Genomic DNA, 25062 nt, shown 5'->3' with positions numbered 1-25062 from the left:
TCTGCATGATGATGTCATGTCAACGTAGACCAAAAACTTTGAAGAATGTTTTCAAGCACAATGGGGTCGAGCCCAAAACTTGCATTGTGCACCAGAGAGAGATAAACAGAATAAATTGGTTCTCTCATTTATGAAAACACTTGATGGTAACAATAAGTGTACAATCTTAACAGTACAGAGTGTTGTTGATAACTGATTGGTACTTCAGTGTTACATAATCGTCACACAGACTAATTATAGATTTTAAATAACATTTGCGGGAGGGGCTCAGAGTAGAGCCGCTGCTCCTCCACATCGAAAGGAGCTAGCTGAGGTGGTTCGAGCATATGACAAGGATGCCTCCTGAGCGCCTCCTGGGTGAGGTGTTCCGGGCATGTCCCACCGGGAGGAGGCCCCGGGGCAGACACAGGACACGCTGGAGAGATTATATCTCTTGGCTGGCCTGGGAACGCCTTGGTGTTCCCCCGGATAAGCTGGAGGAGGTTGCTGGGGAGTGGGAGGTCTGGGCTTCTCTGCTTAGGCTGCTGCCCCCGCGACCTGGCCCCGGATAAAGCGGATGAAGATGGGTGGATAGAAATAGCATTTGGTTTATATATATTTCTGTGATGCAAAATAAATGTGGTGCCCAAATATTTCTGAAAAAGAACATTCTCTGGCTACCACATAGGTGTACTGAAATCTCTACTAACCCCAAGTGAATATGAATGTTAGATAGAACACACTTGTTATACAAAAAATGTTTGTATGAATGGGTAAATGTGGCATGTTATGTGCTAAGGTGGAGCAGAAAAGTGCTGTGTAAGAATCAATCCATCTACCAGATTTTGCACTGTCGCTGCAATTAAGTTCTCATTAATGACAATATAAGGAAAGCTGAATTATGACAACACACAGTAGAATCATAAAATGATCTCTAATGATGAAAAGCATTTTACCTAAAAAGTAGAATTTGGAACCTATGTCAGCTGTGGTAGAGGCAGCATACACCGTGTCTCGCAGAGCCAACACAAACAATTATTCACTCTCCCCCACACTATGGGCACGCAGGTCTTTGGACAGTGGGAGAAAGCTGCAATAGCCGGAGAGAACATGCAATGTCCACACAGACCCAGAACTCGGGACCTTCTTGCTGCGAGGCAACAGTGCTAACCACCATACCACCTCCCACAAACTGCCATAGTAGCAGAAACCCCTAAATAGTTTAAAATTACAGCTCAAAGTTAAGTTTTTTCAAGAAACTGGGTGCCACGGTTGCTATACCCTCTGAGTGAAACCATACTTCAGAACTGGCTTTACTAACATGGAAGGAAATGATTCCTTCCTTTTAGCACATAAAAACACTTTGTGGTGGTAAATATGAGGATGTTGAAAAGATGGTGCAGAAAGCTGCACCTGGAGAAGGCCTTTGTGGGGTAGGCGCTTTTTCTCTTAGACTCACTAGACAAGGGAATCTTCCAGTAGCCTTTAGTTGAATCCAGTGTCGTCAAAATACGAGCAGTACCAAACTGGTCCAAGAGCTCATCAACCCAGGGTGTCATGGCCAAAAACCAAAAGCCACCAGGTCAGTGGGTGACCTGAACAACAGCACAAGAGTCCATGGTCACCAAGCCGACGAGACATGCTGGCTGCTTGTCTCCTGAACCTCCAGCTGAGGCAGACAGTGGTATTGGGGCCACTGGTTGCTGGGCTTGACCTGTACGTCCAGCAGAAGTTGATGCAGGACCGGTATGGAGACCCCTGGCAAATCAGAGAGCTGAACAGGAGGCTGAGCTGGTAGCCGAGCTGAAGCCTGAGGGGAAACAGTCTGTTGGGACATAACTCCACACTCTGAGAGGGCAGGTGAAAAACAGTCCTTAGTGCCCACAGCTTTTAAACAAGTGCCAATAAAGTGAACAGTCTTAATGATCACAGATCCTGAGCAAGGAGTCTTTGAGTTCTCAGAGTCTGAGTAAACAGTCTTAGAATCTTTAAAGCCAGAGTTCATTTTCTCAGGCCTAATGTGAGATAATTTGGTCACATGAACAACATTCGCATTGCTGCTAGTGAAAACGTCTTGATGCACTCTCAATCATCCAGGAAAGTAAATCTCCGAAAAGTTGATTCTGTTCATCTGGACGTAGCGTTTTGTGGGAGAAACGTTTGGTCACTCATCCAAGTGACTGGATGGTTGTTTCCATGCTTTCTGCTCAGGTGCTTGTTCATGTTTTTCTTTTCCACATGCACTGTTTCAGATTCATGTTTATGCTCTAAAGTCACAGTTAATCATAGTTTATTCCCAGTTTAGATTTTTAGTTTGTTTTTTCCGGCCTCCAATCATTTTTTTGTTAAATCAGATTCCTGCCTTCAGCATCTTAAATAAACTCAAGGTCTGCTGCTGAAGCCCCTTGACGTTTATCTTCCTTCTGGTCCTGATGCCCCTGAAATAACTGAATTGCTTTCAGCTGCCCTGCCAGCCTCTCTTGTACTGTCCCTTGGGCCTGCTGAACCAAACCCCCTCTGCAGCAGAGCCACAGACCACACCTCCCTCATGATGTTTTTTGGGCTCGAAATTTAACATTTTTCTCAAAATAATCACTGACTTTTTTTTTCATTTCTGTGGTCCTAATAGTACTTTGGATTATCGTTATCAGTAAGGTCTTAAAAGCCTTTATTAATATTATTATTATTTCTATTTTTTTTCTCTGTTTTTTATTTCTTTTTCTGAAGAAAAGCATTTTTTTTACACTTCAGCCGTAAAAACCTGATTAATAGGTGTGTCTACTAATGAGCTCAGGGGTAGCACTGGTAGGATACAGGAACCCTGTGACAGTTAATGTGTTTCATGAGGTTTTGCAAATTGAATTGACTGTTGTTGTGATTTATCACAATATAAATAATACTGAATTGAATGGCATTCTGCGCCTAACCTGTCACTGTGTATTTAGCCTAAGGAAAAAGTAAGTCTATGTCAAAAATCAAATAACACATTGTGCCATATTGTGAAACATGCTAATTGCAATCACCCCGCCTGCACAGTATTACCATCTTTCTGTGACTGTCTTGTGCAGGTACAAAATGATCAATGACCCTGCAGACTGGCTGAATGTGGACAAGGACACAGGCCTTATTAAAGTGAGAAGATTCATGGACAGAGAAGCTCCTTTTGTCACAAACAATAGATACATCGCAAACATTGGTGCATGTGATGATGGTAGGTGGGAGTTAAGACTGCTGCAAACTATTATCATCATTTGACTCCAATACACAATGACCACTGATATGATTTTATTAAATTACAAGTGTATGAATAATTACACTGGTCAACAAGAGTTTTGCTTCTGGGATTCCTTCACCTTTACTTCAGGAACTTTCACTTGCTGAATAAGAATCTGAAAACTGTTTTTGTCTAACACATCCTGGTTTACAGTATGATGTTCCAAGTACTGAACAACGAAGATGACTGGACAGAAACAGCAGCGCGTTTCAGCATTTAGGAAATATGTTTTGTTTCAAGAAATATGTTCTGTCTTTAGAAATAAAGTGAAAAAAAAGTGAAGCTAAAATTAGGTTTGTCCTGAAATCTGTGTCTTGAGTTCAAAAGGAAACTGAGGCCAACTAAATGATCAGTTTGTGAAGCATTCATGCAACCAATATCAGGGAAAATTGAGTATGATGGGTGAATACTGTTGGTTCTCACAAAAAGAGAGATGTGCAGTGCAAGCACAAAAAAGGTGCCTCAGACAGGTTTCAGCTGACTGACCTCATTTTATGTTGAGCTGAATTGAAAGAAATATATTTTAACACATCTGCGGTATTATCATCTAATTCGCTTTCATTAATAAAGACATTAAAACAGTTTTCATGAGAAATTATTAAAAATCAATACTTTCTGTTGATTATACTATTTTGATCTTCATAAGTATTGAAACGATGTGTATCTAAAAAAAAAAACAACAGAGGCTCAAGCTTAAATTGGATATCACATCTGAAATCAGTGTAAAAGCTGCAATAGCTGGTCTGAAGTTCCCAGTAGCAAAATAATAGTGATATGAAAGTGTGTTATTTCCCTGAAGTTTTTTTCTTCTCCTTAAACAAAATTCCAGTACAAACTGATGTCCCTTGGATGCTCATAGCTAATAACACTGTAGCCCTTAATTGCTCTGCCTTTATTTGTTTATGTTTAACAGCCAAATGTTAGTTATAAGAATCAGTCCAGAGCAAAGTTTTTGAGCAATAATACAGATTTTATTTAAATACATTTTGGTCTCCTGATGTGTTTGTTCTGTGACCAGATGCAGTCCCAGCTACAGGAACTGGTACTCTGATCATTCTGCTGGAAGATGTCAATGACAATGCTCCATTTATTGAAGAGCGTGAAATCACGGTGTGTCTTATTTCCAATAGCTCAAGAGTCGTTTTGTGTTGAACTTGTCTAATTGTGGTGCAGGATGGGTGTGTTTGTAAGATTTCCAACTACAGGATGGGATAAATTAAAAAGTACAGGGAGTGCAGAATTATTAGGCAAGTTGTATTTTTGAGGAATAATTTTATTATTGAACAACAACCATGTTCTCAATGAACCCAAAAAACTCATTAATATCAAAGCTGAATGTTTTTGGAAGTAGTTGTTAGTTTGTTTTTAGTTTTAGCTATTTTAGGGGGATATCTGTGTGTGCAGGTGACTATTACTGTGCATAATTATTAGGCAACTTAACAAAAAACAAATATATACCCATTTCAATTATTTATTTTTACCAGTGAAACCAATATAACATCTCCACATTCACAAATATACATTTCTGACATTCAAAAACAAATCAGCGACCAATATAGCCACCTTTCTTTGCAAGGACACTCAAAAGCCTGCCATCCATGGATTCTGTCAGTGTTTTGATCTGTTCACCATCAACATTGCATGCAGCAGCAACCACAGCCTCCCAGACACTGTTCAGAGAGGTGTACTGTTTTCCCTCCTTGTAAATCTCACATTTGATGATGGACCACAGGTTCTCAATGGGGTTCAGAACAGGTGAACAAGGAGGCCATGTCATTAGTTTTTCTTCTTTTATACCCTTTCTTGCCAGCCACGCTGTGGAGTACTTGGACGCGTGTGATGGAGCATTGTCCTGCATGAAAATCATGTTTTTCTTGAAGGATGCAGACTTCTTCCTGTACCACTGCTTGAAGAAGGTGTCTTCCAGAAACTGGCAGTAGGACTGGGAGTTGAGCTTGACTCCATCCTCAACCCGAAAAGGCCCCACAAGCTCATCTTTGATGATACCAGCCCAAACCAGTACTCCACCTCCACCTTGCTGGCGTCTGAGTCGGACTGGAGCTCTCTGCCCTTTACCAATCCAGCCACGGGCCCATCCATCTGGCCCATCAAAACTCACTCTCATTTCATCAGTCCATAAAACCTTAGAAAAATCACTCTTGAGATATTTCTTGGCCCAGTCTTGACGTTTCAGCTTGTGTGTCTTGTTCAGTGGTGGTCGTCTTTCAGCCTTTCCTACCTTGGCCATGTCTCTGAGTATTGCACACCTTGTGCTTTTGGGCACTCCAGTGATGTTGCAGCTCTGAAATATGACCAAACTGGTGGCAAGTGGCATCTTGGCAGCTGCACGCTTGACTTTTCTCAGTTCATGGGCAGTTATTTTGCACCTTGGTTTTTCCACACGCTTCTTGCGACCCTGTTGACTATTTTGAATGAAACGCTTGATTGTTCGATGATCACGCTTCAGAAGCTTTGCAATTTTGAGACTGCTGCATCCCTCTGCAAGATATCTCACTATTTTTGACTTTTCTGAGCCTGTCAAGTCCTTCTTTTGACCCATTTTGCCAAAGGAAAGGACGTTGCCTAATAATTATGCACACCTGATATAGGGTGTTGATGTCATTAGACCACACCCCTTCTCATTACAGAGATGCACATCACCTAATATGCTTAATTGGTAGTAGGCTTTCGAGCCTATACAGCTTGGAGTAAGACAACATGCATGAAGAGGATGATATGGACAAAATACTCATTTGCCTAATAATTCTGCACTCCCTGAAGAACCAAAGTCCCAAGTATACAGTCATCAGCATGAAGAAAAGCTTCACTGTGACCTTGTGTTTCCTCAGGTGTGCAAAAAGGATCCAGCTCCTCAGCTGCTGTCAGTAACAGATAAAGATGGACCAGAATTTGGACCTCCGTACTCTGTGTCTTTACAAGGCATCTCAAAGACCAACTGGACAGCTAAGATGAACGGCTCAAGTATGTACACTGTTGACATGTGACAAGCATAAAATGATGCTGTCCAATCAAATGGCCAGAATTTGAAATATTTTGGTACATAAATTTCACTGATATTTTATCAGCTGTGTTCTTTTGCGATAACAAAAATATTTCCTGTTGTGAACATCAGGGCTGCTTCCTTCCAAAGGCTAAAGTTTAGCTCATACATGATTCAGTTTTCATCACTGAGATTAGAGTGATTGGTGCTTGTGTGAGAGAGTGAGTACTGCCAGAAAAGAAACCCTAACACAACATACTTAAAAGAAGGATGATTGGCTTTATTGAGATGTCTCATTTTCAAAAATATGTAACAAAACAAATCCATCAACACAGAACTATAAAGCTACATTTCTGCTGTCTTGTTTATTTCAGGAACAGGGGTCATCTTAAATTTAGGCACTGAGCTGCCCAGTGGAGAGTACAGTGTTATACTAAGAGTGGCAGACAAGCATGGCCTGGAGCAGGACAGCATCATCAAAGCTGAAGTTTGCCACTGCAAGGGCAAGGGAGCAGAGGCGACATGCACAGACCGTGCTATAGGTGGCAGCAACCTGCCCCTTATCCTCGGAATACTTGGAGCCATCCTGCTGCTCGGTGAGTCACACATTTGTAGTCTCAGGTCAGAGCATTTCTTTCCTTTCCCAGCTAATTAGGTTTTGGTTGGTTACTGTGTGCTAAACTTTACGCTCTGTGTTCAGCGCTGGTGCTGCTAATGCTGCTGTTTGCAAAACAGAGGAAAAAGGACAAAAAGAAGCCACTCCTGCTAGATGATAGTGTCAGGGACAACATCTATTACTATGATGAAGAAGGAGGTGGAGAGGATGATCAGGTAAATGGACACATTTACACGATTACACATTTACACAAGTACAAAGTAATCAAAGCTGCACACGCAGGAGCAGAAAACCTTGGAAAATATGTCACTGTGTTTATTGGAGTACTGGAGAATTCTGCCATTGCCATTCCCAAGCCTGGATGAAAAAGGAGGGGAGTTGGGGAAAATGCCAAAAAGAAAAACTGAGAGTTTTAAAAGGCTGATTAAATTTGCTGTTTTATTTCAGTGATTTGACCCAGGCCTTTTAGTGATAGAAAAGTATGAGTACACAACAGGCCTAAAGCAGTGAGTGGATGAAGAGTGTGGATTGCAGAAGTACAGCATAAAATATTCCATATAATAATGCATCATTAAATCACTTTCTATCAGGACTATGACTTGAGTGTTCTCCACCGTGGTCTGGACAACCGGCCTGAGGTGTTAAGAAGTAACGTGGTGCCAAACTTAATGTCTGCTCCTCAGTACCGGCCTCGGCCCACCAACCCAGAAGACATGAACAACTTCATTGAAGATGTGAGTGAGATTCTAAAGTACCTTGAAACTTATTCAAGCATGGTTACAAGATTTCACTTAAGTGGGCTCATCACCCGCGGGAGGTACCATAGGGGTTAAGGTGCATTGTGTGTTGGATGGCTGTTATGTGTGCAGGCCCTGGCAGTCTGATCCCTGGCTGTTAAGACTGGCTCTGAGGACATGATGGAGTTGGTTGCGTGGTAAGAAAGGAGCCTGAGCAAGTGCATGAATTTAAAAGTTTAATCTGGTTCACAACTTGGAACCAGTCTCCTGGAAAACAGCTAGACTCTACTCTAGTCTGGAATTTCCCTTGGCAACATGGCAAGCAGTGACGGGTCCTGTTTCACCTTCCCACTGTCACCAGAGGCTTGTTCACAGGAGGTCATCTGATTATTGGGGTTTCTTTCTAATATTGTAGGATTAACTTGATAATACCAAGTTTCTTGAGTACTACTGTTTTTGTTCAATCATGAAATGCTGTACCAGCTCTTTATGCTCTAGAGTATTCCAGAATGCCTAAACAGCTTACATGTGCTTTGTCACACTTGGAGAAAGCATTTTGTGCCTTGTGGGCAGTTCTTTTCAAATGAAGGTTTTCTTGGGGGAACTGTGGCTGTCTAAAAGTCATAATCATGGCTGGCTTCCTGGCTCCAGTCTGCATTTTCAAAGGATCCTTGGGAAAGACACTGGACCCTGATGTATCCACTGGGAGTGTGTGAATGCTAGACAAGGCACTTTAGTACAGATAAGGTTTGTATGAATGTTTTTGTTATTGGGTGAATAAAACTAGGTTTCCCCCTGGCGAGGTGTTTAAGGCATCTCCTACCAGGAGAACGCCCTGGGCACCAGAGAGAATGAGCTGGAGATGGTGGCTGATGAGGGAAGTCTGGGCTTCTCTGCTAGCAGACGATAGAGGCATGGATGTAGATAGATGTGTATGTCAATTGTACGTCATGTCTGGGCTTTAATAACTTCCACATTCATTATTCTGTTATCTTTATCCAGGCTATGTAAGGTAACCAAAACAAGTTGTGTAAAATTTCTAGAAAAGTTATCTTTGCTCCTCCCTCAGAACCTGAAGGCTGCAGACAATGACCCAACAGCACCCCCTTATGACTCCCAGATGGTATTTGACCACGAGGGAGGTGGTTCTGATGCAGGAAGTCTCTCCTCTTTGAACTCTTCAAGTAGTGGAGACCAGAACTATGACTGCCTCAGTGAGTGGGGCCCTCGCTTCAAGAAACTGGCCAACATGTACGGAGGAGGAGAAGATGATGATATGCTGTAATCATACCACATGGCATGGCCTCATGTTTCATTCAAAGCAAGCCGGAAGGGACTTTCAACTACACATTAGTGTTTTGTCTTGCATGTATGCATGTATGCATGTATGCCTTCTCACTGAAATGCCATTATCAGTTATCGGCCACTGCTGAGAAGCCAAAGGATGAGCGCTTTTGTTTTGTTGTTTTTGAATTTCCTGTTTTGATTGCATTAGGCTCTGTATGCCTTTTTTACATCCCTGTTTGACCTGCAGGCTGAACACATAAATACTTTGGTAGTTTTCTGTTGAATGAGTGCTGGAGCCATGTGTTGCCTTTTTCATAGGGTTTGTGTTTCTGGTCTCTATCTGTTTAATAAGTAAAATGAGAAATAATCAGGATGAAATTTGTTATGTTAAATTTGTTAAAATTACATTAAATTTGTTCGGGAGACAATCCACAGATTTATCTATCATTGAAACGTAAGTCTGTGAGTCCGCTGAAGGGTTTGCTAGATTTTTCGGAGGATGTTAAGGCACTGATGGGTTTAAACTTTAATGAACAGAAAATAGAGGTCTTTGTGTTTGGTCCCTGTGACCACAACAGCTTCGGGCCCTTAAGAATTTATTTTTAAAAAACCCTTTGCGAGGACCCTAGAAGTGATTTTTGACAGTGTGATGGCCAAACCCATGGCCACACTCTAAAGTCGGTAACTCTTGTGTATTTTCATTTTTTCATTTGAACACAATAACACACTTTAGTTCCTGATCAGCCATTATATATATCCGTGTGTGTCATTTTCTGTTTAGGTCAGTTATGTTTGTTTGGGCAGTCATTTGGTAAGTTTGCAGTTCTTTGCCTGAGTTTAGTTTTGTTTCTTTGACCTCTTTTATGAGCTCAACATTTATTACTTTTGTAAATATAATTTTTGGGTTAAATAAATGGAAACCCTATTTTTCTGATAATTCCTGTGACTCCTCTCGTCCATCACAGACAGTAATCTAACCTTTGATAAACAGATTAATGCTGTAATCAAGACCCGTTTCCTTCACCTCTTGCTACTTGCAAAAGTGAAGCAATTCCTCTGTTTTAGCGACTTTGAGAGAGCTATCCATGCTTTCATTTCATCTCACCTCAACTTTTGTAATAATCTTTACTCAGGTGTCAGTCTGTCATCAGTTAGCTGCCTGCAGCTGGTCCAAAAAGCTGCAGCATGGTTACTAACTGGCACGACTAGATGGCATATCTCACATACTAGCATCCTTACACTGGCTGCCAGTTAGTTTTTGAATTGATTTTAAGATTTTATTATTCGTTTTTAAGGCGTTGCACGTGTTAGCACCCTCATAACTTTATGATCTTTTAAATTTGTACACTCCAGCAAGATCACTGAGGCCTGCAGATCAAATGCTCCTAGCTGTCCTGAAGTCCAGATTAAAGCACAGAGGCGACCGGGCCTTTGCTGTGACTGCTCCTAAATTGTGTAACAAAGTGCCCCTTCATGTCAGGACCTCCTCAACATTAGACACTTTCAAAACGCATCTGAAAACCCACTTTTATTCCTTGGTTTTTAAATCAGAATGATTTTGTACTACTTTTGTCTTGTTTCTTACTCAAATCTTCTCATTTCATGCTTCTTTTTCTTATTTTTTTGTCGTGTATTTATAGAGATAAAAATCTTTTTTGATTATCTTAAATGTTGTTCAACAGTTGTTTTAAATGTGCTATACAAATAAATTTGACTTTAACTTTAATACGACTGGATTTGTGTGGTCTCTAATTTCATGTGAGTAATCTCAGTGTCTCTTCACTTCAGTTAATTGCAGAGGAAGCAGACTGACCCACGTAAGACTTCTTTTTTATTAAAATCCTTTAATTTTCTCAAAAATCAACAGTGCGCTTTATAATCCGGTGCGCCTTATTTAGGAATTCTGGTTGTGCTTACCTTCCTCGAACCAATTTTATGTGGTACATGGCGCTCAAAATGCTGAATGCTGAATTCTATAAGGCAAAGCCGTAAATATGTGTGTCTGAGTCTTCTATCGAAAGTTACATCTATCTTTATGAAGTTGATGAAAAACGCTTTATTTCACCACGTTAGTGCGTTTCTCGCTGTTACATGGCATTACCTTGGCCTCCAGTAACGCTGTGAGGAACCTTGGAGTCATTTTTGACCAGGACATGTCCTTCAACGCACATATTAAACAAATATGTAAGACTGCTTTCTTCCATTTGCGCAACATCTCTAAAATTAGAAATATCCTGTCTCAGAGTGACGCTGAAAAACTAGTTCATGCATTTATTACTTCCAGGCTGGACTACTGTAATTCATTATTATCAGGATGTCCAAAAAACTCCCTGCAAAGCCTTCAGTTAATCCAAAATGCTGCAGCAAGAGTCCTGACAGGGACTAGAAAGAGAGAGCATATTTCTCCTGTTTTGGCTTCCCTTCATTGGCTTCCTGTTAAATCCAGAATTCAATTCAAAATCCTGCTCCTCACATACAAGGTCTTAAATAATCAGGCCCCATCTTATCTTAATGACCTTGTAGTACCATATCACCCTATTAGAGCACTTCGCTCTCGCTCTGCAGGCCTACTTGTTGTTCCTAGAGTATTTAAAAGTAGAATGGGAGGCAGAGCCTTCAGTTTTCAGGCCCCTCTTCTGTGGAACCAGCTTCCAGTTTGGATTCGGGAGACAGAAACTATCTCTACTTTTAAGATTAGGCTTAAAACTTTCCTTTTTGCTAAAGCATATAGTTAGGGCTGGACCAGGTGACCCTGAATCCTCCCTTAGTTATGCTGCAATAGACGTAGGCTGCCGGGGGATTCCCATGATGCATTGAGTTTTTCCTTTCCAGTCACCTTTCTCACTCACTATGTATTAATAGACCTCTCTGCATTGAATCATATCTGTTATTAATCTCTGTCTCTCTTCCACAGCATGTCTTTATCCTGTCTTCCTTCTCTCACCCCAACCGGTCGCAGCAGATGGCCGCCCCTCCCTGAGCCTGGTTCTGCCGGAGGTTTCTTCCTGTTAAAAGGGAGTTTTTCCTTCCCACTGTCGCCAAAGTGCTTGCTCATAGGGGGTCATATGATTGTTGGGTTTTTCTCTGTATCTATGAAGCGCCTTGAGGCGACTTTTGTTGTGATTTGGCGCTATATAAATAAAATTGAATTGAATTGAATTTGAATGGAGTTCTCGCCCGACACAAAGTACAGGTTTTCATTTTGTGAATAACTTGAAAATCTTAGCTCAAACAGCTGCAAAACCTATTTCCCCAGCATGGAGATGCTGAATTGTATAAGGCAAAGCCATAAATATGTGTGTCTGAATCTTCTATCAAGAGTTACAGCTATCTCTATGAAGTTGTACAAAAACGCTTTCTTTCGCCAAAGACAGTGCGTTTCTCACTATTACATGCATTTGAATGGAGTTCTCGCCCGAAACAAAGTATAAGTTTTCATCTTGTGAATAACTTGAAAATCTTAGCTCAAACAGCTGGAAAAACCTGTTTGCACAACACGGGGATACTGAATTCTATAAGATAAAGCCATAAATATGTCTAAACTTCAAATATCTGAGCCGACCAACACATCATCTTCAAACCCCCGCGGTCTTTTGCTACTCAGGTTAAACATGATATATGATAACTTAAAAATTTTATTGTTTGGCTTTTTCAGTGTTTTATTTGTTCGTGAGTAAATCAGTTTGGCTGAGATTAAAGTTATTAGATTAGATTAAATTCAATTTAACTGTATTGTTCCGGGGTTTTCACACAGCTGAATAAACGTCAAACAGAAAATGATTAAACAGAAGAGTGAGACGGTCGAGAGTTTATGTCAGTGCCCGGTTATATTTTAGATAGCAAGGAGCAGACAGCAGAGTTTCACTCCACTGAGGGAGCCTGTGAGATACTACCCGCTGTTTCCGGGCCGGCCAATAATAACGGTGACATTTAATTCAATTCAATTCAATTCAATTTTATTTATATAGCGCCAAATCACAACAAAAGTCGCCTCAAGGCGCTTCATAGATACAGAGAAAAACCCAACAATCATATGACCCCCTATGAGCAAGCACTTTGGCGACAGTGGGAAGGAAAAACTCCCTTTTAACAGGAAGAAACCTCCGGCAGAACCAGGCTCAGGGAGGGGCGGCCATCTGCTGCGACCGGTTGGGGTGAGAGAAGGAAGACAGGATAAAAGACATGCTGTGGAAGAGAGACAGAGGTTAATAACAGATATGATTCAATGCAGAGAGGTCTATTAATACATAGTGAGTGAGAAAGGTGACTGGAAAGGAAAAACTCAATGCATCATGGGAATCCCCCGGCAGCCTACGTCTATTGCAGCATAACTAAGGGAGGATTCAGGGTCACCTGGTCCAGCCCTAACTATATGCTTTAGCAAAAAGGAAAGTTTTAAGCCTAATCTTAAAAGTAGAGATAGTTTCTGTCTCCCGAATCCAAACTGGAAGCTGGTTCCACAGAAGAGGGGCCTGAAAACTGAAGGCTCTGCCTCCCATTCTACTTTTAAATACTCTAGGAACAACAAGTAGGCCTGCAGAGCGAGAGCGAAGTGCTCTAATAGGGTGATATGGTACTACAAGGTCATTAAGATAAGATGGGGCCTGATTATTTAAGACCTTGTATGTGAGGAGCAGGATTTTGAATTGAATTCTGGACTTAACAGGAAGCCAATGAAGGGAAGCCAAAACAGGAGAAATATGCTCTCTCTTTCTAGTCCCTGTCAGTACTCTTGCTGCAGCATTTTGGATTAGCTGAAGGCTTTTCAGTGAGTTTTTTGGACATCCTGATAATAATGAATTACAGTCGTCCAGCCTGGAAGTAATAAATGCATGAACTAGTTTTTCAGCGTCACTCTGAGACAGGATATTTCTAATTTTAGAGATGTTGCGCAAATGGAAGAAAGCAGTTTTACATATTTGTTTAATATGTGCGTTGAAGGACATGTCCTGGTCAAAAATGACTCCAAGGTTCCTCACAGCGTTACTGGAGGCCAAGGTAATGCCATCCAGAGTATGAATCTGGTTAGATACCATATTTCTAAGATTTTCAGGGCCGAGTACAATAACCTCAGTTTTATCTGAATTAAGAAGCAGAAAGTTAGCGGCCATCCAGGTCTTTATGTCTTTAAGACATTCCTGCAGTTTAACTAATTGGTGTGTGTTATCTGGCTTCATGGACAGATAGAGCTGGGTGTCATCTGCATAGCAGTGAAAATGTATGCTATGTCTTCTAATGATGCTGCCTAAGGGAAGCATGTATAATGTAAACAGAATTGGTCCTAGCACTGAACCCTGTGGAACTCCATAATTAACCTCAGTGTGTGAAGAGGACTCTCCATTTACATGCACAAATTGGAGTCTATTAGATAGATATGATACAAACCACTGCAGTGCAGTACCTGTAACCTTAACGTATTTTATCCGATAATATGGCCACAACACCTCACTCTTGGAGCACTTTTTTTGCCACATGTATCGCAAACCACGTCTCAGCTGTTTGTGGAGGTAAAATAAGTCCGCACATGACCCCAATTACCCTCAGCCATAGTTGTGAGTGCGCACGCCAAGGGGCTGCGAGACATTTATACAGCCGTATTTCGCACATGACTATGAAAGGCGGAAGAGGAAGTAGTTCCTTTGAATGTAGACAATCCGAATGTTATAGTTTCTTTCCACTGTGTTCCTGTTAATGCTAAACTACAAATTTACCCTAAATTACTAAAATATCGATATTTTAGTGTGAGAATCAATTCTAGAACATAAATGATTGGTATCGGAGGAATCGATATTTCAGGATCGATCTGCACATCACTAACCTCCAGCCTACCGTAAATTCAGTAGAAGAAGAATAGTCTCAATGGCGCCATTGAGCAATCCCGTCGCGATCCCGAGTTAAGTTTGAAGACATTGGTTTTGGCGGTATCGGTTGTTGTTGCAATAATGTCTTCAGTTCAGCATCTGAGAGAGTTTATCAAGGAGAGATTAACTTCTGCTGCAGAAGAAATCTTCTCAGAGTTTGAAAAAAACGATCGTCCGGTATGAGGAAGAGATCCGTCAGCTAAGACTGCTTAATATCAGACCCGGGGTAAAGTCACACAATACAGGTGTGTAAATTTGTGGAGGTGTGGGGGTTGCGGGACAGTAAAGTGTATGCAGTTATATCTGTGCAGTGTTGAGAAGGTTACTTTTAAATGTTTTCCACTACAGCTTACAGAATACATGGCCCAAACGTAGTTTGTAACGTATTCCGTTAAGTTACTCAGTGTGAATAACATATTCTAAATACTTTGGTCCGGATTACTTTATATATTTTTATGCTTTTTACAACTACATGCCGTGTGAATTATTGCTATAACTGAAGGCTACAAGCCACCGAGCTAACAGCTGGCGTTAGCTAAAGTTAGTTCATAGATTTCAGACTGTTAGACTTAATTGATAGCAGTAACAACCTGCTAGTTACAAATAATCATGTGCAGTTCTGAAAGCAATACCAAGTAAATCAATAAAAGTAAAATCGTGATGTAAAATGAGCAGCAGTATGGTGGACATTAGGTAAGGCTGCAGTTTTTGCAGCGATCTCGTATAGAAAACAATTTCTGTATCAGTAATATGTTTTCTTTCTGTTTGCTTTCAGAACTGCACATGATTATTTGCAGCTAGCAGGTTGTAATGCAGCCTTCAGTAATAGTAATGAGTCACACAGCAATAGTACATCGAAGATTCTGAAGTGGGGCATAACCTAGACAACCTACAACAACTAAAACAAGATAGTTGTAGTAGGCTTACGTTAGGGCTGTGCAATATGACGAAATATATCAGATGATGAAATGAAAACATCTATAGTTTCAAGTTATATGCTGTTGTTTGGTTTGTGGTGTCACAAAATACATTTTTAACAGCAATATTTTTTCATTGGTTTCATCTTCACTGGCTATCAATAAAGATGAGGCAGAACCTGGTAGCTCCAAACAGAAGGACCAGTCAAAACAAACTGAGGATGTTATTCCTAAATGAGGGGCTCCCCCTGTTGCATGGACATGGTTTGGTTATGAAAAGTCTGACACGGATCAGAAAACTCTACTATGGAAATTATGCCCAGACCGGTCCCCACCATGGACTCAAACACGACAAACCTCTTCGACCACCTATGCAAGAATCATGTGAAAGTTTGTGGAGAGAGTTTATAGATGAGAAGCAAAAAAGAGCCGTCAGGTGCTCAAAATAAACCTTAGACTCAAACGTTAGAACAGGCTTTTCCCCACAACACGCCATGTAATAAATACTCAGAAAGAAAATAGCGGCCGTTACAACATATATCTAAAAATATATAGTTTCATGCATTGGTCAAAATACTCGACTCCAGGTACACGACACCCAGCTGAAAACACAGAAGTCAAGTTGCCCAACATTCACAGAATATACAGAAAAAGCACTATTTTGTCATATTTATCATTATCGAGACGAGAAATGTCTTATATTTGGATATGAGATTTTGGTCATATTCGGTCAAAAAGAATGTACTTCCAGATGTTTATTTAGGTTGGAGGTGGAGTCTTTATAGCTGAGCAGCTCGGTTGCTGGGTCCATTGTGTAAGCCACCAACATTACCAGGACACTTACACTAGAGAGCCTCTTATTGCGCGTTTTGTTTGGGTCTCCGGCAATGCATGAAATTAACAAAATTAGAGAGAATAGCCTAACATATGAAACAGGAAAAGACCATCGTGTAATCCATTTATTTAGAAGTAACTGTATTTTAATTGTTACCAATTTATCGGTAACTGTAATGGAATACAGTCACTCGTGTTTTGTATTTTAAATGCATAACGCCGGTACATTGTATGCCGTTACTCCCTAACACTGCATCTATGTAAACATACGTACGGCCACTTTGTTAGGTACACCCGTTCAACTATTTAATCCAAAATGTAATCAGCCAATCAGATGGCAATAGCCCATGCATTTCAGCATGTAGCGATCAGTGACGGTGATTGAAATCACTTTGATCGTGGTGTGGGTGTTGGTGCCACATTGGCTGATCTGAGTGTTTCAGAAACTGCTGATCTGTTTAAATTTCCAGCACAAACATCTGTATGATTTACAGAGAGTAGTCCGAAAAAGACTAAATATGCAGTTCCCTTAAAATGACAGTGAGTTCCCTGTACTCGGGTCTCCAGAGTTACCAGCTCTCAACCCAACAGAGCACATTTGGAATGTAGTGGACCATGAGATTTGCATCATGGATGTGAAGATGACAGATATGCAGCAGCTGTGTGGAGCTCTCAGGTCAATATAGACCACAGATTTCTGAGGAACGTTTTCAGCACTCTGCTGAATCTCCACAAAGAATTAAGTCAGCTCTGAGGACGAAAGGGGCTCCAATCTAGTACTAGCAATGTGTACATTATTAAGTGACCAGTGAGTGTATATTTATTAGTAAAATGTTAAAAGATTAGCATTACCAGCATACCTTACCTGCCGTCGTAAAATACTTTAAGCTTTCATGATCATATTCAGATCATGCTGCTGTTCATTTGTTTGTTTATTCACATTGTGTGATGATCACTGGCAGTCACATTTAAAAATCAGACCCCAGACAGCTGTAAGGTTATCAACATCACCCAATGAACAAATGACTATGAGTGAATGTTTCTGTGGCAACATAAACCATAAGCTAAATTCTCAATAGGTGACCGTTTTCATCTGTCTTGAGCTTTCTTATCCCATTAGTCACTATTTTCTTGTGTCCCTTTGTTGATGAAGGTCTGAATGATCATCAGTTCTGTGACCAGGAGAGGAGCTCCAGTCTCAACCAGGAGGACCCAGAGCTTCCACAGACTAAAGAGGAACAGGAGGAAATGTGCAGCAGTCAGGAAGGAGAGCAGCTTGACCTGAAGCAGGAGGATGAAGGGATTAATGTCTGGGCTGGAGAACAGCTGGATTTGTTGTGGAAACCTGGAGTAAAGCTGACCAGAATAGGTATGTAAAAGTGGAATAAGCAGATTTCCTAATATAGAAATGAATATGACTCATAACAAAACGTCACAAAGACACATGGCGTGCATTACCCCCTGGGATACTGCCTCACTGAAGACATGTTTTCTGTTAGCACAGTAAAATAAAAACTGGGTTTCAAATCTTCTCTTGTTTAATAAAAACTAAAATTTCCACCAGATTTAAGTCATGTTAGTCCAGAACTGTACGCAGAATGTAGAAAAATGTTGAGACGATGAAAACTGTGGATTATTGGCCACAAGGACCAAGTTGGAGTAGTGAGCTGTACGCCTCATAAATGATGACTTTCTGCATGTAAACAGAATTCTGCGCTGTTCACTGCATGAGAGAGAATATTTAAATATCGCTCACATATCTGAGAGACCTGCTCACAGTGTAACTTTTTTCTTGTGTGTTGTGTCCGCTAAGACCTCCCACAGCAACATGATTGTAAGGAAAATGAGGATCTGGATGACTCGTAGGTCTGTAGCCAGGAGAGGAACTCCAGTCTGGACCAGCAGGACACAGATCCTCCACAGACTAAAGAGGAACAAGAGGAAATCTCCACCAATCAGGAAGGAGAGCAGCTTGCACTGAAGCAGGAAACCAAAGGCATCATCATCTGGACCGGGCAGGAGCTGGGCATCATGTGGAACCCTGAAGTAAAGTTGCACAGAATAGGTATGCAAAACCTTAATAGATAGATTCAGTTTTGTATTAAGAAAACTAACTCATGTTGGATCCTAATCAGACCTCTGATATACTTTATAGAGGCACATAAAGAATTTAAAGACCGACTACAATAAGGAAACTGACATAATGTTCTAAGAGCCAAAATGTCTAGCCCTCCCAGTGTCCGCCCTGTCAGGACTGTCTTATGTTGAAAATAATTGAGTACAAGAGAGGAAGACACCCTACAATGAGTTGAAACATCAGCTTGTTATTTATTCATCCATATCCATATTCATATTTGTCATTCATATTGTCACTTTGTTTGTCGCTCCAAATTGCAGTCGTCGCTCCTTTGCCTGTGCTGCGCCCCTGCACCTGCAGGCGCACTTACAGTGAATATCAAATTTAATAACAGGAAATTAACTAAGCATGTAATACTTTTCTTTCTTTTTTTGGCCACATTTTTCAAGTGACCTATATTTGACAACAGCATAAAAAAAACAACAACTTTAAATTATGCTTTTGGTGTGCCATCTCAATGTTTTCAGTAGCCCCCATATGGCCAACCATATGAAAAAACTCTGGAGCCGTCCCTGTACATTATGACTGAGTACATCCACTAAACCTTTTGTGGATAACATAATAATATATGGAAACACAAGTCTGTTTTATTTATAAAAAATTGTGTGAAAACAGAATGAAAAGTTGCTAATACAATGACGTGAGTGACATGTGTGATCTCTCCAGCTTTGCATGTTCTCTCCTTTGCCTGTTCATGTAAAAATAGCAAAAGTTAAAAAAAGAAAACATAAAAAATAAATTCTGTCCCTCAGTTCCAGGTTGGTTCATCTCTTCATCTTTCTGCCTTTTGTCTTAGGTTACTCTCCCACACAGTCTGTCTGTCTGTGTCATAGTCTGTTTGCAGCATTTGCAGACGCAGTGACCATCGTCCCTGCATTCAGCAATGAAGTTCCTTGACTCTCAGCACAGATCTTCCATTGTTCCATTGTGACCATGTATGTGAGGGAGTGGCATTGCATGACTACAGCACAGTGCTGTGCATAAAAGCAGACAGACCCCTTTATTCCTTTCTGACAACACACATCAGGATGGCCTCCGTATCACTGCCTCACGGGAAGAACCTCTCCGTGCAACAGGCTTTGGCTTTGCTTCAGGAAATGGATGAAGCAGACTCTGATGAAGGAGAGGTTTCATTTGTGCAGCAGGCCACTGATACCTCCTCAGAAGAATCTGAAAAGGAGACGGAACAAGAACCCAACATGCCTCCACAGATGAGGCACCGTGGTACTGGGAAGCCCTGTCTGAGCCACACGGCAAAAGACGGCACTGTGTGGGCAGAGGAGGACATTGGAATGCCCAGTAGCAAATCCCTCGTGCTTCACTGCGCAAGCTGGACCCACAGAGTCTGCTGAGGTTTGTCATTGCCATAGTACGTATGATATTTATATAAAGCCATTTAGAGTGAGGTTCATGTAAATTTACCATTCTCTATTTGTTTATCTTCCGACAGCGTAAAATTACAAGTGTGCTCCAAAGCGTCCTTTGGCAGTTAGACGTGGAGTTAGATCAGGGAGTGTACGGTCCATCAAGCCCGCAGAACAGAGCCGGACTGGACTTTGTCAATTCATGAACTGATGGCATTCATTTCAATTCTGTTTGTAAGAGCAATCATGCGTCCCGGTGGTGCCATTGTGGATTGCTGGTAAGAAAGTTTTCTGGTGCCAGTAATCAAAGAGACAATGCCCCGAGATAGATTCCTTTCAATTAATCCTTTCAACACCATTGATTTGATGACAAGGACACGCGGGCAGAACGGGTGAAAACAGACAAATTTGGGATCAAGTTCTGGATGGCCACGGATTTGGAAACCAAATATGTCTCCAATGCATCTCCTTACTTGGGAAAGGACCTCAGTCATCAGAAGGGAGAGAGGCTGGCAGAGAACGTGGTCATGAAACTGATGGAGGCGTTTTTGGATGATGGGAGAAATGTCACAATGGACAGTTCCTTTACTTCCCTGTGACTGTCGCACAGACTGCTGCAGCGCAAAATAACGTTAACTGGGCACAGTGAATAAAGTCCGGCGTGAACTTCCTCAACTTGCAAAAGACACTGCACAGCGAGAGGTATTCTCCACTTCAGTGTTTGGAAGTGGCAGTGTCTGCTTGACAATTTATGCACCTAAAAAAACAAGACTTTGTGTTCAAGTTTAAGGCACCAAGACATGACGATCGGTGACGACAGAAAGAGGAAACCCAACACGATAACTGACTATAACCACATGAAGGTATGTGAATGTGCGTATAATTTTACACCAGTGCTACAATGTTTTCTCATGTGTGCTATGCAGGCCTATAGAAAAAAAAGGCACATATTTATTTTATTTATTTATTTCAAACATGTAAACAATATACAGGTACATTTAGAAAAGAAAATAAGAGAGAAAAAAATACTATACGAAAATCAATACATTTCAATATTGCTTACCATTCTGATTCATTTACATGTTGAAAGGGAGTGGGAAGAAGTAAACACTTATTAGATCCCACCCCTTTGCCATAAATTATCAGTTAATATTTAGTCCGCTTCCTTATTGATATAATTTGTAATAAAATAAAATAATAATTTTAAGTGAACAGATTTCTGATATACTATATCCTATACTATCACATCATGATTTTTTTTTTCTTTTAAATAGGGACGTTCACGTAATTTCAATATTTTCCCTTTCTTTATAGTTCGAGAAGATCATATTTTTATAACTCTTTTTGAACTGTTTTATGTTTGGACATTGCTTTAATTCCATATTCAGACTGTTCCACAGTTTCAGTCCATGAACAGAAACACAAAAGCTCTTTCTTGTAGTATGTACCTTCCCTGTTTTGAAGTTACAAAAACCCCTTAAATTATAACTTCCTTCTTTCAAAACAAACATACTCTGAATATTACCCGGCAGTTCTTTATTTTTTGCTTTGAATAGAATTTGTGCTGTTTGGAATTTTACTAGATCGTCAATTTTCAATATTTCAGACTGCAAAAATAGTGAGTTTGTATGTTCCCTATAACCTGCATTGTGGATGATTTGAATTCCTTTTTTTTTTTTTTTGAAGAGTAAAAAGTGAGTGTAATGTGGTTTTATAGTTGTTGCCCCAGACCTCTGCACAATAGCTTAAGCATGGTGAAACCAGTGAACAGTATAGAATATGAAGGGATGTTCTGTCGAATACCTGTTTTGCCTTGTTTAGTATTGCAATGCTTTGTGATACTTTGGAATGAATATATCTTACGTGAGCTCTCCAGTTAAGTTTTTCATCTAATTTTCACTGACTCTTTCAATATCAGCACCATTTATTTGAATCTTAGCATTTGTATTTAAACTACTATTTCCAAATAACATAAGTTTAGATTTATTCAAATTTAATGATAATCTGTTTTTATCAAGCCAGAACTTCACTTCACTTATTTCATTAGTCATAACCTCCAATAAATTCTGCAGATCATCACTAGAGCAAAAAATGTTTGTGTCATCAGCAAAGACCTAACCCTAACCCTTAACCCCCTAACCCCCTAACTCATATACTCATGACTCTCTCTCTCTGCTTTTACAGTGTGGTGTAGACTTGTTGGACCAAATGGCGCGGATGTATTCCGTAAGAGCAGCAACACGCAGGTGGCCAGTGGTGGTTTTCTACAATATTCTGGACCTGGCGGCGATGAACGCCTACATTTTGTACAAGGCATGTGCAGGATGGACAAGCGAAAGAAGATTGTTTCTGAGTCTTCTAGCTAAGGCACTTTGTTGTCGATTCATGCAGCACAAGGAAATACTAGCACAGAGGCAGGCTGCTGAAGCTGCTGTAGCTGCTGTGCCAGGGACTGTAAAGACAACGCAGTGCCAGGTGCAAGAGAGGTAATCCCCGAACCAAATGGTGGACACCAGAGGTGAAGGGAGCCACTAGGCTGAAGAAGGAGTCCTATCGGGCTTGGTTAGCCTGTGGGACTCCGGAGGCAGCCGACAGGTATCGACAGGCCAAGCAGAATGCGGCTCGGGCAGTGGCTGAAGCAAAAACTCGGGTGTGGGAGGAGTTCGGAGAGGCCATGGAAAAAGACTTTCGGACACGGTCGAATGCCTTCTCCAAGTCCACAAAACACATGTAGACTGGTTGGGCAAACTCCCATGCACCCTCAAGTATCCTTGAGAGGATAAAGAGCTGGTCCAGTGTTCCGCGACCAGAACGAAAACCACATTGTTCCTCCTGTATCCGAGGTTCGGCTAGCGGACGAACTCTCCTTTCCAGCACCCTGGCATAGACTTTCCCAGGGAGGCTGAGGAGTGTGATCCCCCTGTAGTTGGAACACACCCTCCGGTCTCCCTTCTTAAAGATGGGGACCACCACCCCAGTCTGCCAGTCCAGGGGTACTGCCCCTGATCTCCACGCAACATTGTAGAGGCGTGTCAACCAGGACAGCCCTACAATGTCCAGAGCCTTCAGGAACTCGGGGCGCACCTCATCAACACCAGGGGATCTGCCACCAAGGAGTTGTTTAACCTTCCTCTCGTGTTAGGGTCGGCACCGACCCATTTTAAATTTCAAATGCATAAAAAAATCACATACATTTGTTTATTGTATCAAGGCTTTTTGACTTTGTCTGGAACCTCTATTTTTACAAAAAAAAAACAAAAAAAAAATATTTTCACTAAATTATAAAATGCCCTAGTTGAAATTATGACCTTTGTGTTGTTAGGGTCGGTTTCGACCCAGGTATAATATTTATGAGTATAAAGCAATAATTAACGCCAAAACTGAAATCATAAGTGCACTGTCAGCTAAAACACTGACACCAGCTCCTCTCCTAATCATATGAGCTTCAGGGGATTCTTATTTTGCATGTTTTTTGCAGTATACCTGCACAAAAACAAAACAAAATAAAGACGGGCATGTCAAGACGTGAGGTGAATTCACTCATTTGAGTGGCCATTTGACTTCCAGAGTGCACATTTACAATTTGCAGCATACAAAAATGAGAAGAAGATTCACAGTGAGCCAAGTTCTGCATCATATTTTTGGTGAAAATGAAGGAGAGGACACAGAGCAGCATAGCGATTCAGATGGGCAGGTTTCTAAGGAGGAAGACAATGTGGACTATCATCCAGAAGACACAGACACATCTGATCAGAGGTGGAGGTCGCTGGTGCTGAAGCTACACCTGCTGAAAGATTCAAGTCCAAAAATGGTAATATCTTTTGGAGCTCAGTACCTCATGAGCAGGGCAGCTGCTGCAAATGTCATCAAAATGACCCCTGGAATCACAAGGTTTGCACTGACCAAAGTCAGTGACAGCAAGAGATGTTGTGAGCTATTTATGCCATTGTCACTAAAAAGAATCATCATTACTATGATAAACCTTGAAGGAAAAAAAAGTCCATGGCGACATGATGAGGAATACCTGGATGCTTTCATTGGTGTTCTTCTTCTTGCTGGAGTGTACAGATGCTGCAATGAGGCCACTGATAGTCTATGGGACTCATCGACAGGCAGAAGTATTTTCTGGGCAACGATGTCACTTCACACATTTGATATCATTTTGATTCAAGAGTCCTCAGATTTGACAACAGAGAGACCAGACCGAGGTCTGACAAGCTTGCTCCCATCAGGGATGTCTGGGAGAGATGGGTGCAGCTTCTTCCACTGATCTTCATCCCAGGGCCAGAGGTGACAGTGGATGAATGTCTTGTCCACTTTTCGAGGAAAATGCCCCTTCCGGCAATACATACCCAGTAAGCCAGGGAAATACGGCAGAAAAATCTGGGAAGCCTGTGATGCAAAAACCAACTATGCCTGGAATGTACAGATTTTCAAAGTCAAAGCTGCGAGTGGCATCCCTGAGAAGAAACAATGAAAATGTGTGGTCCTCGATATGACCACTGGACTGCAGGGTCACAATATCAGCTGTGATATTTTATTTTATTTTATTTTTTACCAGATATGACCTCGGACAAGAACTTCACAAAGGAAACTTCACAAAGGTGAAGCTCTATCATTGGGAAGTGATTAAAAAGCCCACAAATACCCACGATTATAACCAAAACAAAGGAGGAGTGGACTTTTTCTTTTTTTCAGTTTATATTAAAGGTCTACTGCTGGAAAAAAAAACATTTATTTGTCTTTCTTGATGTAAATATCTATGGGTCGAAATTGACCCGTAACACCATAGATGTCATTTTAGTTATTAATCTTAAAATGAAAAAATCAATAAAACAGATTTATTTAAGAGATGTGTCCTATACCCCTCAGTAATAGTCAGGTAACACAAAAACCTTTTATTTATTAATATGATTCTCTTGAGGTTAATTTTACAAATTTTTTTTAATTGAAATCGAGGGGTATAGTGACAAAAAAAGACCGAGAGGCCCACACCAAAAGTATTAAAAACAACATTTTCATGGATAAGGAAGCCTAACAAGGTAACCAAGAGAT

The 25062-nt window shown here is 40.9% G+C and overlaps 1 protein-coding gene and 1 long non-coding RNA gene across 2 annotated transcripts in view; both read left to right on the top strand.

The window, feature by feature from the left end:
• The window catches only part of LOC146374489 (B-cadherin-like), a 34877-nt gene extending 24292 nt beyond the window's left edge, over window positions 1-10585 (top strand). The window contains exons 12-18 of the mRNA XM_084949066.1: window positions 3048-3190; window positions 4272-4363; window positions 6103-6235; window positions 6629-6850; window positions 6955-7085; window positions 7461-7604; window positions 8677-10585. Of these exons, the coding sequence (XP_084805192.1) occupies window positions 3048-3190; window positions 4272-4363; window positions 6103-6235; window positions 6629-6850; window positions 6955-7085; window positions 7461-7604; window positions 8677-8892 (1081 nt within the window). The 3' untranslated portion in view covers window positions 8893-10585. The remainder of the gene's footprint in view (window positions 1-3047; window positions 3191-4271; window positions 4364-6102; window positions 6236-6628; window positions 6851-6954; window positions 7086-7460; window positions 7605-8676) is intronic.
• Window positions 10586-17665: 7080 nt separating this feature from the next.
• On the top strand, window positions 17666-24723 carry LOC146374488 (uncharacterized). The gene is made up of 5 exons (XR_014801899.1): window positions 17666-17875; window positions 18320-18571; window positions 19440-19996; window positions 20094-20870; window positions 22192-24723. It is a non-coding gene; the product is annotated as an uncharacterized LOC146374488 (long non-coding RNA).
• Window positions 24724-25062: the final 339 nt, after the last annotated feature.

This window comes from Perissodus microlepis, chromosome 13, assembly GCF_051167445.1.
Source record: "Perissodus microlepis isolate ML-2025 ecotype Zambia chromosome 13, ASM5116744v1, whole genome shotgun sequence".
Lineage (NCBI taxonomy): Eukaryota > Metazoa > Chordata > Actinopteri > Cichliformes > Cichlidae > Perissodus > Perissodus microlepis.
Note: the sequence above shows the minus strand (reverse complement) of the source record. Positions and strands in the feature narration are given on the sequence as shown.